Below are 18,635 nucleotides of genomic sequence, written 5' to 3' on the forward strand. Positions count from 1 at the left end.
TGTGCGACGTGACTGTATGACGAACATAAAAACTCGAGTTAACATGAAAATCATGACACGCATGTCATGCACAGCATGACTTACGTGCCACGCTCATGGAGCGCTGGCGGCAGTTTCGCTAGCTTGATATACACCAAAATTGGTATCTTGTGACGTGACTGTGTAATGAACATAAATAACACGAGTTAACATGAAAATCATGACACGCATGTCATGTACAGCATGACTTACGTGCCACGCTCATGGAGCGCTGGCGGCAGTTTCGCTAGCTTGATCTACCCTGAAATTGGTATTGCGCGACGTGACTGTGTGACGAACATAAAAGCACGAGTTAACATGACAATCACGACACGCATGTCATGTAGAGCATGACTTACGTGCCACGCTCTTGGGGCGCTGGCGGCGGTTTCGCTAGATTTATATACACCAAAATTGGTATCTTGTGGCGTAACTGTGTAACGAACATAAATAACACGAGTTAACATGAAAATCATGACACGCATGTCATGTACAGCATGACTTACGTGCCACCTTCATGGGGCGCTGGCGGCGGTTTCGCTAGCTTGACCTACCCCGAAATTGGTATTGCGCGACGTGACTGTGTGACGAACATAAAAACACGAGTTAACATGACAATCATGACACGCATGTCATGTACAGCATGACTTCCGTGCCACGCTCATGGAGCGCTGGCGGCCGTTTCGCTAGCTTGATCTACCACGAAATTGGTATTGCGCGACGTGACTGTGTGACGAACATAAAAGCACGAGTTAACATGACAATCATGACACGCATGTCATGTAGAGCATGACTTACGTGCCACGCTCATGGGGCGCTGGCGGCGGTTTCGCTAGATTTATATACACCAAAATTGGTATCTTATGACGTGACTGTGTAACGAACATAAATAACACGAGTTAACATGAAAATCATGACACGCATGTCATGTACAGCATGACTTACGTGCCACGCTTATGGGGCGCTGGCGGCGGTTTCGCTAGCTTGACCTACCCCGAAATTGGTATTGCGCGACGTGACTGTGTGACGAACATAAAAACACGAGTTAACATGACAATCATGACACGCATGTCATGTACAGCATGACTTACGTGCCACGCTCATGGGGCGCTGGCGGCGGTTTCGCTAGATTTATATACACCAAAATTGGTACCTTGCGACGTGACTGTGTAACGAACACAAATAACACGAGTTAACATGAAAATCATGACACGCATGTCATGTACAGCATGACTTACGTGCCACGCTCATGGAGCGCTGGCGGCCGTTTCGCTAGCTTGATCTACCACGAAATTGGTATTGCGCGACGTGACTGTGTGACGAACATAAAAACACGAGTTAACATGACAATCATGACTCGCATGACATGCACAGCATGACTTACGTGCCACGCTCATGGGGCGCTGGCGGCGGTTTCGCTAGATTTATATACACCAAAATTGGTATCTTGTGACGTGACTGTGTGACGAACATAAAAACACGAGTTAACATGAAAATCATGACTCGCATGACATGCACAGCATGACTTACGTGCCACGCTCATGGGGCGCTGGCGGCGGCTTCGCTAGCTTGATCTACCCCGAAATTGGTATTGCGCGACGTGACTGTGTAACGAACATAAATAACACGAGTTAACATAAAAATCATGACACGCATGTCATGTACAGCATGACTTACGTGCCACGCTCATGGAGCGCTGGCGGCCATTTCGCTAGCTTGCTCTACCCCGAAATTGGTATTGCGCGACGTGACTGTGTGGCGAACATAAAAACACGAGTTAACATGAAAATCATGACACGCATGTCACGTACAGCATGACTTACGTGCCACGCTCATGGGACGCTGGAGGCCGTTTCGCTAGCTTGGTGTACCCCGAAATTGGTATTGCGCGACGTGACTATGTGACAAACATAATAACACGAGTTAACATGACAATCATGACACGCATGTCATGTACAGCATGACTTACGTGCCACGATCATGGCGCGCTGGCGGCCGTTTCGCTAGCTTGATCTACCCGGAATTGGTTTTGCGCGACGTGACTGTGTGACGAACATAAAAACACGAGTTAACATGAAAATCATGACACTCATGTCATGTACAGCATGACTCACGTGCCACGCTCATGGGGTGCTGGCGGCCGTTTCGCTAGCTTGATATACACCAAAATTGGTATCTTGCGACGTGACCGTGTGAGGAACATAAATAACACGAGTTAACATGAAAGTCATGACACGTATGTCATGTACAGCATGACTTGCGTGCCACGCTCATGGGGCGCTGGCGGCCGTTTCTCTAATTTGATCGACCCCGAAGTTGGTATTGCGCGACGTTACTGTGTGACGAACATAAATAATAGGAGTTAACATGAAAACCATGACACGCATTTTCCTCAATGACATACAAGACGATGTATGCAGCTCTTTGCTGGCTGCTTCGCATTACATCGATTCCCACATTGCGTGGGATCTGCCGGCTTTTTTGGCCTGTTAATTAACCGACGGCGCCAGAAAGTACGGATCTTGTGCGGTGTTGAATGTGGAGTAAAGCAGACGAGTGGTAAGTGTCCCGCTGTTAAGATTCGTGCATAGATGGTTGTGCGTTTGGTATTTGATTTCTTGAATAACATCTGCGGCTTCATTGCATGTCAGAGTAAGCTATGGCACTGTTCAGGATTGCCATTTGGCGCGTGCGGGGCTAGGAGACACCGCACGAGGAAGCCATCTATGCGTCGAATCGAGCCATACCTCGATGACTGTGATGATAATGACGCAGCGGTTTTCCACACTGAATATCTCGTGGACGTTGCTTGCGTGTTTTCTCTCTCTCTCTCTCTCTCACACACACACACACACACACACACACACACACACACACACACACACACACACACACACACACACACACACACACACACACACACACACACACACACACACACACACACACACACACACACACACACACCTACTCTATCTGTCCCTGATCGCAATCGGTATAATCGGAACGAAATTTTCACAAGCAAGAAAACAAAAGAAAATGCACAATTAAGTAATCAATGAGAGATCATGGGGTATGCCTTTTCTTTTTACTGTCCTTTGGCAACGTTCATCGAAATGTTTAAACCATTAAGCAGCATTGTAATTGAGCTCAAACGGCTGTTGTTTTACGTAGGCGTAGCAGTCGAGACAATGGTTGTCCTCCCTGAGGCATTGCAAAAAACTTGCCTTAAAAAAAGATCCTTATACGATCAAAGGAAGTTATTCTTACAGCTTTGTGCACTTGCTCCACTTTCGCTTAACATTTTCGTTCGTATACATAGCGCGAAATTTACGAACAGCACGGTTTCGATCGAGTTTCAAGCAATTGACGAGAACTCACGCTTGCGCTCCAAACTGTATGCACTCACGTTCTGCCACCGGATTGAGACACGAGTTCTGCAGTTGACGAATTTCAATCTCGAAGCCCGTGTCCGTGCGGAATCCGTCCGTGGTGAAGTATAAGTTGACAGAGTCCTGGTTGAAGTCGTACGTTCCTGCGCGAAACATCATATTGTACCTCGCACACACTAAATCGTGTATACATGCGCAGCGCACGCCACGCCGTAATAGATGGCCGGAATGACAGGTCATAGCTGTAACAGTGCACGGTCGGACAATGCGCGCGTTTCTGTCGAACGGTGTCAAAGCCACGTTTTGTTCAAGCTCTCTTTTCCTTCGGGTGATTAATATAACTCCGTGAACACTACGAGAGTTAAAAGGCGGCGTCACTTCGAGACGTTCACAGAGACTTGTTTGACATGCTACGCAGGTTGCTTCAGTTTATCCGAGAGAAGATGTACCAGGGGCTGAATTCACGAAGCTTTCACACTGTTCACAAGGATAAACCCGCGGCGCGGGTTATGTCTTAGGTCCACACTTCCACATCGAGTTTAGGTGCCACATGTATTCACCCCCCCCCCTTTCTTGCATAAATTAAATCGAATGTTTCGGACAACTAGTGTATCGGACTGCATATATATCAGAAAGGAATGCATTTCTCTTTACAGCGCACGGTCATGTTCAATGCGGTCCAAGGTCAAACGGAATGCTTGGGACGTGCAAAATTTCTCTTCTGACAAGTGTATGGTCGCTTGGTTTTAGAGGAGGCGACTTATAGGCGATGCGCAAAGCGCCGACGACGCCATCTGCCGCCATGGCTCGGAAGCGCTCGCGGGGCCCGGCGAGCAGTGTTCCCGCGAGCGTCTATACGCGAGTGCACGGATGGATGTGTTTTTCATCGTGATTTAACGATTCTGGCGGGCCTCAGCGATGTCGAAAAATACCTGCTGCGTTGTCGGCTGCTCAAACACACACAAAAAATCGCCAGGAACGCACATCTACAGGTTTCCGGTGCTATTTCATGAGCGAAAGCGACGGCGGCGGTGGATTGCGGCTGTACGACGTAGAAGCTAAGCAATCGCGCTTTGTTTACGGCAGTGTTAGAACGATTACCGTGTTTTTATTTCTTCTTTTTTGTCGCTACGTTTTCAGCGAACGCTACTACGTTTACACTTGGTCGCCTCGCCTGCATTGTAGACACTACAATTCACATGAGGTTGTTATTACTGATAAGACGCGATACCTTGGCTCACTTGAAAACGAATGGCGCGAAGCGCAATGCGAGAGAATGTAGGGCAGGTGACGGCTCCTTTAAAAAAGCGCCGTGGAATCACACGTGTGCTGTACGAAATCGGCTGCATTCTACCTATTGATGGCACTGGAATGCGATCATCGGTGCAGAATGTTCGCTGTGCGCTTCTGCACCGATGATGACAAGCTTATCGTTTATTTTTTCACAAGTTTATCGTGCTGGTTTCAAAGTTTTACCAACGCTGACCCTTCACGTGGCCGACCCTGTGAAATCTACACGCCGGTGCGACAGCGCTCCCTCAAAATCTACTATATCAGCACATGGCACGTAAACGAAGCTACTGTGTCGAGAAAAAAACATTGGTTCACGCGTCAACGCATGCAGGCGTTAGTGATCGGAACGTTATAAAGAAAGCGGTGTACTTACGATGAGCTCCGCTTCGTAGGAGAAGCTTGTTGTCGATTGTCTGTGACAAACACTTGTCGCGTATGGGGACATTGTCGTCCCACACAGCTGTGACATCGGACACATGTCCACTATTCTAAAGTGCGGCTCCTTTGCGCACACTGTTGCCGCAAAAGTAATTATCTGGGATGCGCACAACCGGCGAATCGCACGCGCGCAAATGAGGCGTCTGCTACGCGACCCGCGAGCGGTTCCAACGGCCGCCGCTACGCGGCTTTCAGTGGCGCCCCTATAGGCGCTGCGCATCGCGGATAGTTGGTAACGCGGGACCCCCTTCTACATTCTTCTGCACTGACTTGGTATCTTACCTTGCGCAAGCACTTTAAGCTGGAGCTAGCAAAGTGAACAAGCGCCGCATATTGGGATGTTCCTTTCAACAGTGAACCACGCTGTACATTGCTGGAACACGTCTTGTGCCTAAGCAAATACTCAACACGTTCTGAGGCAGCGTAAAACGTGTGTATTACATCAAAGTACAAATATGTTTCAGTCCAGTGTTACGGAGCATGTTACGACAACCTAAACTTGCCTATACTTATAACAGGGCCCTTATTTACGACGCTAGACTTCCTATACGCTAGACTTCTTCGTATAAGAACGTATTAGCCAATCGCGACGCTGGGCCTATCATTAGCAAAGCCGGCTGGCCGATGGCAAACAGCACTTACGAACTGTGATGGCAAACAGCACTTACGCTTAGTGAATTTGCCCCCCCCCCCCCTTTTTTTAAAGCCTGTATTCACGGGCTATAACGTAAAAACTATATTAGGGAGTACGTTTTGGGAGAGGCGCACTCACGGCTGCCAGCGTAGCGCCCGCAGATCCTAGTCCTGTCCGGCATCTCGAGGTAGTCCTTCCTGCAGGCGAAGCTGTTCTCGAGGCTGAACCACCTGAAGAGCACTTGAAGCCGGCACACGTTGCGGTTCAGCCGAATCACCGTGTAGCGGCAACGCAGGTTGGCCGGGTAAGCACGAGGGTAGCCGGGAGAGCGGACCAGGGAAGACACGGCCGACAGTCTCTGGTCGCATACGCCTGCCGCACGGAACCAGCACATGGTTATTTAGCTTCGTCGCATCAGAAGTTGTTACGCGAAAAAACAAGTCTCCTTCGGAAAGCTGCTTAAAAAAAAAATTCGCTCTCTCTCTCTCCTATTTAGATACGGCGAAAGGGGACCAGACATTGAAACAAACAAACAAACAAACAAACAAACAAACAAACAAACAAACAAACAAACAAACAAACAAACAAACAAACAAACAAACAAACAAACAAATAAATAAATAAATAAATAAATAAATAAATAAATAAATAAATAAATAAATAAATAAATAAGTAAATAAATAAATAAATAAATAAATAAATAAATAAATAAATTAATAAATAAATAGAGAACATCACACCGGACCCTTTATTTATTTCATTTAGCATCTAGTAGCCTAGTACGACGGTTGCTCAAATATGTTGCAAAGTTCTCATTCACTTTCGTCTGGGCTACTTTGGTAAGCCCGTAGGCACGTCGCCTTAAGGTTTTTAAAATTAAGCGCATGTAAGGAGATGTTGGAACTACTCAAGATTCTTTCGAAACGGCTTCCAAAGCTGTCTCGTCGGGTTGCGCTCAGTTTTTTTCACGGTTGTTGACAGCGAAAATTTTAAAAGTAGATGTAAATTTGAGAGTACCGGCCTACCGGTGGCATATAATTCTACGGTCTAACCACTTAACAAATCACGACGGAGCTACGAATATTGCTCCATCAACTGTTATTTACACGTAGCGGGGCTGCCTTAAATTGTGCGCGCAGTGTCATCGCCTCACTCCTATACTTTAAAGGGGCCCTGCAACACATTTTGAGCATGGGCAGAAAACGCTACCGATCGGTAGTCGAGGCTCCGAGAACACGCGAGCCAAATGTCATAGCGCTGCGCGCGGCCTTGAACTTACAATTAATTCTCAAGGTCAGCTAGAAATCGCTCCCTCTTCTCTCTACAAATGATGCCATATACCCAAATTTCTGCACCATATACCCAAGTCCGCGGCCATTGGCTGATTTGAGCATCGCGGGCTGTGTAGTTACCGTGGCCTCCGCGGCAGGCCGCTACGTGCCCGCTCGCGCGCTCGCGATCACAGTGAAAGTAAACCGTGCGTTCGAAGAAAAAGAAAAGAAAAGAAAGTGCTTAATGTCACGAAGCGCGCTGACGAACGGACACATCTTCTTGCCCCCTTGTCATTCCGCACCCTGCGTAGCTTTCAGCGCGCTCGCTAGTACGAGAGGAGAGAGAAAGCGCTTGGAGCATGCGACAAATCCCTGTAACTTCGCTTGTACTTGACCGATTCTAAAAATGTTTGCGGCGTGTGATCCGTGAAGCGTCATGAGCTAATAGTGAGACTATTCCATTATAATTCAGAAAAGTGTTGCAGGGTCCCTTTAAGATAACATGTTTTTGCTAGCGCTCGCAGGTTCTAAAGTAAACGTGTTCCGTATTGGATGCGCAATAAACGCGGCTTTCAGTCTATACAGCCGTTGACTACACTCGCCCAGCCTCACGCAGAATACAGAAAATAGAAGCACGCGGCCAGATCTGGACGAAAGAAAAGAGGGAGAGAAAAAAAAAACACGTACAAACCTGAGTGTACAATAACAATGTACGTTACCGTGCATGTTGTCGCATTTTTGAGATTATATACTATAGCAGTTGTCTTTCATTCCTGCTCCAAACATGTTCCTGAGTTGTATTTAAACGCGATTCGTGCGTACTGCATGCTTTCAAACGCACAGCATGCGCACGTTGATCTTTTGCACACTTGTATACATGCACAACATACAAAGCACTCGACGTAGCAATAGTTATTTCATGACGACTTGAAGATATAAACAGCGAACAGAAATAGCGAAATTAATAAAACTTAAAAGCATCAATATTAATTGACCAAGGTCGCGCGGAGTAAAGCACTAATGGTAGTGCGTACTTTGCAAAAAGCTGTACACGGCAGTCATAGGCGCATGCGTTGTGCTCGCCTAGGCTGCGGAGCTATCAAGAGCAATCAGCCATGCGGCGGATAACGGTGCATTTCTGCTGCAGAATGATTGGGCTGCAACAGAACACAAGAAATGAGCGAGCAAGCGAAATGAGTTTTGTGCTTAGCGTGTGCAAGCCGGTCTCCCGAATCCGTTGCACTATTCGCATCAGATGACGTGGCTTACTACGCATATACCCTTCGCGTACAACTGTGTATGCACGTATGCTCGCGTTGTGCGCGTGTGCACATCACATACATTATGCGTACCATACAATGCAGAAACCAGTGACACTATGATTGTACACGTGGCATATCCTATTCCCCCTATTTTGTCGTCTTCCTTTCCTTGCAATTCCCACGACATTTACCCCGGCGTGGAGAAACATAGAGATATCCAGAGATATCCTCTTTCCCTCATTGCGCCGGAGACATCGTGCCAAGTACGCCCGCCCAAAACGTTACGATCAATCCTGCTGGTGGAACGACCCAAAGCGCAATCTTATGCTTAAAGAAAGCAATCAGTTTGGGAATAACCGGTTGTCTCTTGAAGCGATACATGTATATCAGTAATCCGCACCTTTGCATGTTGCACTACTTGTATACAGCGGTGTGTGTGTGTGTGTGTGTGTGTGTGTGTGTGTGTGTGTGTGTGTGTGTGTGTGTGTGAGTGAGTGAGTGAGTGAGTGAGTGAGTGCTGTGTGTGCGTGTGTGTGTTTTACACAAGGTGGGTTAGAAAATCGTTTTCCACTCCAGCTGCGTGGCATTGTATGCGTTGAAAAGAATATTTGAAACAGCGTTTGAGCAAAACAATCCAGTTACTTGACGATCCACCTATATGCACATAGTCGTGCGCGTGGGGAGGGAGGTGGGGGGGGGGGAACGGCCTCCGTAATCATCTAAGGGGGGTGCAATTCTGCCCCATGCCTTTACTGAGTCGGACATGTCCCGTAATTGCGCAGGTCTATGGCCTTGCATGTTTTTGACGACAATGGCGGCCGAGGACCCCTGATGTTGCATTCCAAACATTGTTTGTTTCCCACCTTTGCACCCGGAAAGCCAGGGGCCAAAGGCAGGACGTTATTAGAAGCACGTCATCGCTTCATTTTCATTGTTCCATCCCTTGCAAAGCTTGTTTTCTATCGGACTCGACCAGGGGGGGGGGGGGCTGCAGTGAGACTCCCCCCTCCCCTTCTTCGAATAGAGAGCCCTGTGTACCTCTATGTATATGCACAAGCAGACGCTTCTTATTTCTCTGGTGAATTACTGAGAAAAACCCGCAAACATTCTTGTAGCTGTACTGACAGTCACAATTCGGCAACAACGGCACTTATTTGGTATTTTGTCAAGTAGTGTAGAAATACCTTATACTGCTTTTGTGCGCAGCCACTAATGTAGAGTAAAAAAATAATACCGTGACTTTCTTGTGGGTTGTGGGAGCATTTAAAAATCATCTGAAGAGTAATAAAAAGGTTGTTTCGCCCGTAGTTCCAGGTAGTGAGGAGCGACAGGGTTTACGCCTGGTGCATCACTGTTTGTCCACAACGAGTCCGTGCCTGTTTCCGGAAACTGAACGTTTTGCTGTGCAATGGAGGACACTTCTATCCCTCTATGCGACACGCTATATGAATATGGCACAGCGTGAGGCGACTTGTCTCTGTCTATCCTCGCCTGGCGCATCAATACGAGTCGCCTTGCGCATCGCCGCCGTTTACTCGTATTCGATATACGAGAAGCGCAGTGCAATACGCCAGGTAGCAAAGGATTACCTTGGACTGGGAAGCTTGATACTGCTAGCTTTATGACCTCATTATATGCTTCTATGTATGCTTTATCGAGATGCCTGCTTTTTTTTGTCTGCTATCGAGATGTCTACTTTTCTGCCCAGTCTGTCTACAACATTGCGCCGAGATCAAAGATTGCTGCAGAGCGAAGAAATAAATACCTCGGATTATTCACGGTAGCGGTTACTGTGACGCGAGCACCGTTATATGGGGTGATAAAAATTAAGATTTATGGTTTTCTTAAAATTCAGCACTGCGAAGTACGTGATGACCGCATTTGCAAACAAGTTATGTATGCACGCGGACACAAAGTGCGATGATGATTATCACTGTCAGAAGCCCAATTAACTAAGATTGAATAATGAACTTTTTAGTGAATGCAGTAAGCGGGCATATTCGCGCTGAAAGTTACAGAGGCAGTCGTGCTTATACACATGTTCCTGCTGGCAGAATTCTTCTAGCATGCCCGTACTCCTAGATCTCCTGCTGCGCATGATAACGCATGCAAAAAAGTAAGATTGGAGCGAAGTTCCTCGGTGATGTGACGCGCAGTCATTTCTTGATATCACTAGCCGGTAGTAAAAGGGTGACCATTATCACTTTTGCCTATGCCTTCGACCCGTTGTCGGATTGAAGGCCGCGCGCAATTGCCGCGGCACATCAAGGAGCAGCTCTGCGCCGATCCTCGCTGTCTCGCATGTGTAGTCATGCGAACCGCAATTAAAATTTGCAGCCGGATATCTCCGAGCACGGCTACGCTAGAATAATTCTGACACCTGGAAGTGTGTGTAAGCACGTCCCTACTTTTCAATACAAGCATGCCCACTTAATTGGGCGGCTGACAGCGATAATTGTTATTTCACCTTGTAACCCTTGGCCACGCAACTTATTTGAAAAGGTGGTCTTCACGTACCTCCCAGTGCTGAATTTAAAGGAAACCATAAAGCTTAATTTTGATCACCCTGCACAGGGAGCAATCGCCCAGTGCAATAAAGCAACAGGCAAATGTTTGGTGCACTTCTAGCCATTCTACGAACGCTGGGCCGGTTTGATGAAATCATCCATTTTGCTCAATGCTATTCCTTCCGTATACTTTGCCGCCTTACAACCGCCAGTACCTGGAGCCGAATTCACAAAGCCCCCTTTTTTTTCTTTTTTCGTACAGGCTCCTTTCCATTGGCCGGATGCCTTAGACCAGATGATTGCGATGTAATCGTTGCATTATCTCATGCCCTGCACCCCAAGGTCATGTACAGAGTACGGGCGCCATTGTTACAAAGTGATCGGTAGAATTTTATATGTTTAGTCATTTGTTGCTGTGATACCAAAATAAAATTCGTTAGTAAGGAGAATATTCGCTAAGCGGGATTAACTGCGCTAAGGATAACGGCAGCACTGTCGATAAATGCCGCCGAGGTTAATGCTTGTATGAACCAACATTTAAGATGGTTTAATTGAGGTGAAACTACAATATCCTTGTAAGCCTATACGTGCTACTGAAACAAAAGAGAAATAAAGTTGTTTCCATCCATAAAGTACAGAGCAGAACGCGGAACGACGTGCGCAACATTATATGTAAATTTATGTTTTATCGAAGCTTCAACTTTCCTTGGGAAATCAACCATCACAAAAGAGATGTATTCGTGTCGCCCTTCGTTTTATTCCTCTTGTTTCCAGTAACCTGTGTATAGAGCAGCGTACCCGGATATGGATGGCCAAGTAGCGCCTCTGCACAGACAAGCCTTGGAAAACTGTGATGACAGTAGTGAACGATGCGAATGAGTGCGACTGTGGTAAAGGCAGCAAACATATGCGGCTCCTATTAAAGCGGGTAATTAAGCGTGCATGTTGAAGCTCATGCAATACACTCGGGTGGCTGGGCGTGGGCTGCGGCATAGCAGGGCGCCTACGGCAACAGACATGGCCTCACCAGGTGCATATACTCCAGCGCTGTGTAACGTCAGCCAAAGGAAGCGACGTTGTAGTAGACGCAAACGAACGCTGGGGGCGGGAGGAAGGAAGTGTGCAGTGGGGGAGTGGCACGTGGAGATGCTGAGCGGGCTTCAAAGCTGCACAGCCGTCCTTCGCGGTGGGGCACGAGCGTGTTTGTTCTCGAGTCCAGTGCCAGAGATTGTCGAGAACACTGTCATGCCGGTTATTTCTCGGCCATGCCGGTTATTCGCTTCGTGGGAGAGGATGGACATTTTCCCGAGAACCGTCACCAGTCCGAGACGAACGGGGGACCCATGGCGACCCGCGAGTGATGGAGACTGTCCCGCGACCGGGCGCCACGGATGCCCCGAAAGCGTCGCGAATAGGGCGGTCTGAGAAAAAAGAATGACTTAGCCGCTGCACTCCGCGTGGGAGTTGGGGCTTGCACCGCACGCACCGAGGGGTACCTGTCCCCTGCAGGAGTTGGGCCTCTGCCGCAAGAATATGTTGAAGCCCTTGCCAGAGCCGTACGCGTCGCTGACGAACTTGAGCCTCAGCGTCTCCGAGCCAGGGGCGAATTCCAGCAGCTCTGGAGGAGGGCAGTGGTGGGAATGGAAGTTGGCGCGCACAGCCTGCAAGGCTCTCACATCTATCGCTTCCCTAGCTACACCTACTGCAGCTCCTCGGCTGCTTTTACCATGCAAGTCCTGTGCATGCACGTATAGTGTACGACAATGTAGGTATTTCGACTGCCTGTCCTTAGGATAACTCCTTCAGTTCTTTCTATCATTCCTCCCCCCCCCCCCCCATAGCATTTCTTGACTTCCAGCCCCTGGTCTTTGAACAAGCTAACGAAAAAATCCATTTCAAAATGTGCTCAAGAGCTAGCAGTGGAGCAATGAATTAAAGTAGCATTATTTGACAAACATAAACGCTCTCTTGCCTTTTTTTAGTTGCGATTAACTAAATAACACTTGTTCTTTTCTTTCTTTTTTTTTTTGCCGGATCGTTCAATAAAGTTGTTCACTCACTCACTCACTGAAATAAGTTTATTTTTGGCGGTATTGACATTGCCTGTTAAAACATTATGCGAACATCTAACGCTACTAGTGTTCTTCATTTTCGATAATTCGTGCTGCTCGACGTTGCTAGCTTGTAGGTGCGCCGGGTACAGCTGTAGACAGAGTGTCTTCGCGAATATAAGTTACCGCACATAGGGAAACGCGAGTTGTAGGTGCCTTTTTAAAATTAGCTTGCATATACTGGCCCATTATGGCAATCACAACATTGATGTCATGTATTCGCTGAATGAAGATTGCCGCTCTAAAGGCTATATACTTATTGGTTGACCAGCCCACATAGCACTGGAAACAATGTTAGTGACTTGTTCGGTTAGCAAGTTATCTACGCAAAATTTAATACGGTAAGTTGTCAATCGCACAGACGCAGGCTTAGCTGACGCAGTTACTTTGTTTCCCTTTACTCCAGTTTTCTCTTTGGCTGCTTTATTTTCGCCACATCCTCATATTTTCGGCTACTGTAGCTTTCAATTCAATGACATTGTTTCGTCCGCATTCTGCAGGTGTGATTTCTTTCCAGGTAAGGTATGCTTGTTTCGTAAAAAGAGTTAGAAAGCGCAATAGTTACCGTACGCTGACTCTACAAACACCTAGCTTAAAGCAGCCAGAGTTTACAACGTCCGAGAACAGTGGCTACATCAGCTATGTAACAACTGAAGCGGTAACGCGGACTTCCTCCTGGCACGAGTGGTACCCTACAGCAACACAGCTTCGTCTAAGGTCATCTTTACGAGCAAGTGTGGTTGTCGTAAGGTTAAGGACGTGCCCTTCTGCAGTACCTGCGCCAAGACCCCCTGTCTACATTGTGCCGACCGTCGCATCCTCCTTGCACGGGACCTATATGCGCTCTCAGCTGCGCGCACACAAGCTGGTGCGCGGAAATCGTAACACATTTTGAGATGACGCTCTCACTGGTTCCCGACACTTGGCCGCAGAACTGCGTCCCGTCCGGCAGGTCGAGATAGTCCCTGAAGCAGTCGCGCTGGTTCAGCTCGAAGTCTCGCACGTCGAGTTCAAGCAGGCATACCGAGCTGTCGGCTCGCCACACCCGGTACAAGCAGTACTGGTTCGGAGGGTAGCCGTACGGGTAGCCGGGCGACGACAGCACGTGCGTGTAGCCCAGCACGTCCCGATCGCACCCACCTGCTGGGGGCACCGGCCGCACGTGAGCAGCGCTCGCTCTTGGCACATACCCACGAGGTTACTATAAGCACTCCTTCGACATCGATGGTGTTGTGCTGCAGGACTCATGAAAACCTTGAGCGAACAACTTAAGGAAGCAACGATCAGGTGCAGTCACAGGAAAGACAGAAATAGGTTTGCATATTCAGAACGATCTCTCTCAACGCCACCGATGGCACCGAACGAGTGCTCACAGAAGGGCTCCGGATTACTCTCAACTTGGGGTTCTTTAGGGTGCATGGGTGTACAAGTACCTGTGGGCGTCTCTGCATTCCGCCCAGCGATTAAATGCTACCGCAATGGCAGCGTAACGGACCACACTGGATGCGTCACAGTGAATACGTCACACAATTAAAGCACACTGGATGCGTTATTTGCGGCATACAGACACACACATACGTTACGTGTAACATAAAGCGTGCAGGCGATTCCAATAAAAGCACAACCAATCAAAACACAAGACGTCCGTAACGCCACATACGAACTGCCTTCATGAACTTTTCTTGGGTGCTAGTGTACCGCCCTTGTTTCCATACAAAAGAGCTTTGTTAATCAGGTATTCAAAGGTCATCGTAAAACGAGCAAAGCTTTGTGAAATCACGTTTTCATAGGCCGCATATTTCAAATTTGCAGTGACGCCACAGATCTGAATGTTTTGTTCGTTTATCCGTTTGTTACTGCGGCGGACTACAGAAGGGAGTCCAACATTTTCGCCGGTATATCAGGAGTGCCCATTCCACTAAAAACCATAAGAACAATCTCAGAAGGCTGCAAGCGGATGCTACAGGAATACAGTCAATGAGAGGATGAGGAAAAGGGGTAAGCAAACATGAGGAAGGCGAGATTATTGGGAAGAAGCGAGCGCTGAAAAATGGGACAAGGCCGGAACAAGTACAGCGCAGCGTTGACTAACGCGGGTGTAAAAAAAAAAAAGCGAAGCACACGAATTGCTTCGAGCATCCTTTTTTAAAGCTCTTCTTGTGGATAGAAAGCACAGCATGGGAAAAGATTAACACAAATATTAGTTGACGCTACCTACTTGCTCCTTCCAGCCTTGTACCGCCTTTCGTGTCTTCATTACTATACAAGTACTAAGTCGATCACTCGTGAACATTTTAACAATCACATAGTGGCATGCTCTGTTGCCGTCGTCGTCCCGGCAAACGCCCCACACTGATGCTGTTCCTTGTTGAAGGAAGTTTTAGATTACGTGCTTACATATTCCGCTGCTCTCACCATTTCCGAACTGCGGCTGCGGCCTGCCGAGCGGCGTGAAGTCTTCCGGCTGCGAGTCTGTGGGGAAGAGCGGGCTGTCCGGCAGGTCGTCGGTGCACGAGTCGCGCACTTGCTCTACGCGGATCATGAAGCCCCGCGCCGTCTTGGCCTCGTTGCTTGAGAAGATGAATGTGAAGCTGCTGTGGCGCCTCGATATGCTCACCGTCTCTGCGAAGGGCAACGAGGGGCGCCATTCATCGCCAAGAGCGAGACATCACACATTTGAACGCACAGCCACTTACAAAGCTATGGAGCTAAGATTTCCGCAATTTGTCAGATCTGACATTACAAGGCCGTTACGTCACTGGCAGCGCATGCAAGGCTATTATGCCATACACTGTGCACTACTAGGAATGAGCAATGACGTTACGTGATTGTTGAATTTGAATTTGCATGCGAAGTTAAGTGCGACCAACATTACGCACGTACGCACAGTGTTGAAGTGTAGTATAGATTCGTAGTCATATATGAGAGTTATCATCAACACATGCTTCGCTGCCATTTGTTCCGCGTATTGTATCTGCCATTGTACTACTGTATATCGTCACCTGCCGTCTATATCCCCCCTCGCCCTTTTTCTTTTTTTGGGTTTCTCACCTTACCTAGACGAGAAGTAGCAACCTATTCCTGCGAACCTCTCGTCCTTTCTCTTTTGAAACTGTATTCCTCGTACTGTGACAATGTGAGCCGCAGTCGAACATGTCTTTGTTCGCTGGTTAAGCAGGCGCATTGCTGGAACACAGCAAAACACGGCCGAAGCAGGAACATCCTAGTTAATGCAATGACGGCGCTTGCGGTAAGACATCAAGTTATGGCCCAGATGAGCGCAGAAGTACGCAGATTTTAGTTCATTGAGGTTGCACTGTAGTCTGGTACTAGGCTTTTGAAGTGTTAAGGGGCTGAACAAATACGCGCCATTGTGCTCTGTGACCAAAGCACTTTTTCGAATTAAACCTGAAATTATGCATTACTTCTTCTACGAAATTCAATATTTAAATACTGAATAATGAGCTGAGCTATATCAATGAACTACTCTTCCACAGCACTATTTTATAGGTTACACTGAAAGCGATCACGCTACTTGTTGGCGTTACTACCCTCCTCTTCCTTGTTTTTCAACTTTTCATCCTTTCATCTTTATTTCACCATGTATGGGAGCTAATCGCATTACTTGAGGGCTTTTTTCTTAGTATCCGTCAGAAGTGTATGTGTGCTAAGAAAAAGAAAGCCGCAATTTAATCACTCGCTTTCCGAGTCACTGCATATTGTCTGCGAGTCTAATGTATTAAAACCAAATGATTATGCGGCAGCTGACCGGGCAGCCACGAAACTATTTCCAAGGTTATTTGGCAGCTGTACGCAAGACATGCATGGTTATGATCCCAGTCTTTTTAGAAGACGCCCGAGAGGAGCGTTCACCGCACTGGGTGACAATATGCGGAGAAGCCTGACACCAGGAAGGGGTCGGATCAACGCGATTTGTGCAGGGGTCCATATACTTCCGTATGTCAAGATGTGAGGGGAAAAAGATATCTGTCAGTGCGTTCTCAAAATTTTTCGTTCACTGACGTTTCTATTGTCTGAAAACGAAGAATAACGCGTTGGCACTCCCGCAGAGGCTTCGCTGACCAAATTTACTGTTATCTTTTTCTATGTTTACTATTTCACAAACAGCTACCTCATTACAAAGAATTTCGATCCATTCACAGGTTAAGAGAGAGTACGATCGTGAAGGATAAAAGTTCCGTACTGACTTATTACTTGAAGCCTACACCGTGATGCCACGTGAAAGTACGCTACATAATGACCACTCATGTGTCTCAAGACAGAAGTGATGTCATGCTGATGCTACAGCTTCTTAAACAACTGCAAAGTGCGGGTATAGGCACACACGATCACTTCCTTGGCCTTCGTTCACTTCCACACGATTACTTCCTTGACGCTGAGCCAACTTACGCACTGCCGTCGCTATATAGTCCAAGACCCCATACAAACCAGACAGGTGTTTTTAGGTTACAATTTTGAAAACTTCTTCATAGAGAGGCGCGGAAAACGAGCCCTTTCCGTTGCTTGCCGAGTGCGCCCTGAAGGCAAAAATTTGTCGCGAGTGTCACCACGCAGCTAACTATGTAGTATTCTCGGGATATGACACCAATTCTAGCCTTAAATTAAGCAGAGGTACGTCGGTAGACAAGTTTAGGCGAGCATGGAAGCACTACAACCATGGAGACAGTGGGTAGTACACCTTTTGAAGCTGCGGGGAGCATAAACAAAGCTTCACTATGAAGAACGGCTAAGGCAAATGAAAGAGAAGCAATAAGCGTCGAAAGATTTTAGACGTCTGCTGTGGTTTGAGGGTTGGGTAGAGAATAACATAATGATTTACATCTACACAAAGGGGACAACCTTACTTTTTGAAGTTAGGGCTCGGTGCTTGATGACTAAAGCGATTACAGGCACAACTTATACAGACAGCTTAGGCATAGAAGTTATATACGCTATTTTTGTATGCAAGCCACAGACACGATGGGACATATTTTAACAAAGTGTAATTCGTTTACGCCCCAAATGAAGGAAGCAAGCACGTATATTTAAGAAGCATTGGGATTGCTGGAACGGGTACAATAATAGCAAAAAATTAGAAATAAGCAGGAGTATGCACTGATTGGGCGCAGAGGTGCAGTATAGAATATCGATGTGGCAAAACGTAGAGACAATGGATGCCACATGATTTTTACACATGGCAAGGCGACATCTGTCGTCTCGCCTTATACAACGAAACAGCGTCTAGATATGTAGCTGGGCGCCAATTTCGAGTGTCATGTCATACATGGTATTTCTCTATGCATCGTCTAATGTACCGGGACGCGTTACGTGAACTTGTAGCCAGAATGCCTCGATACCCTAATCTAACCTAAACGACTTTATTTTCGATTAATGGGCGTCGCCTTCTTGGCCTGATTAATGAATGTTTCTTTTCGTTTACTATGTTTGTGACATGACACATATAAACAAGGTCATGAAACGTCGAATGCGCCGGCCCTATCGTTTTCATGCGTATGAGCTTACCTTAGCACTGTTCGTTTAGTTGATACGGATACGAAACGGCAATGTTAACAGCCCAAGATGGCGGCACTTGAACGCGTCCGTGAAATAGTCTATAAGCTGGTCGGGCGCGGCAGGCGACAGAAAGATCGTTTGCAGTGCGGTCACTTAATAGGTAGCACATCTTTAGAAAGGCTTGAATGGGGAAGG

The 18,635-nt window shown here is 47.3% G+C and overlaps 1 protein-coding gene across 2 annotated transcripts in view; it reads right to left on the reverse strand.

Moving 5' to 3' along the window:
- Positions 1–18,635, reverse strand: part of LOC119395815 (cubilin) — a 63,735-nt gene that overhangs the window by 31,943 nt on the left and 13,157 nt on the right. For both annotated transcript variants that reach the window (XM_049415578.1, XM_037662823.2), the window contains exons 4-8: positions 15,342–15,548; positions 13,836–14,069; positions 12,302–12,433; positions 5,914–6,147; positions 3,428–3,553 (exon numbers count right to left, since the gene is read on the reverse strand). In XM_049415578.1, the coding sequence (XP_049271535.1) occupies positions 3,428–3,553; positions 5,914–6,147; positions 12,302–12,433; positions 13,836–14,069; positions 15,342–15,548 (933 nt within the window). The remainder of the gene's footprint in view (positions 1–3,427; positions 3,554–5,913; positions 6,148–12,301; positions 12,434–13,835; positions 14,070–15,341; positions 15,549–18,635) is intronic.

This window comes from Rhipicephalus sanguineus, chromosome 1, assembly GCF_013339695.2.
Source record: "Rhipicephalus sanguineus isolate Rsan-2018 chromosome 1, BIME_Rsan_1.4, whole genome shotgun sequence".
NCBI lineage: Eukaryota > Metazoa > Arthropoda > Arachnida > Ixodida > Ixodidae > Rhipicephalus > Rhipicephalus sanguineus.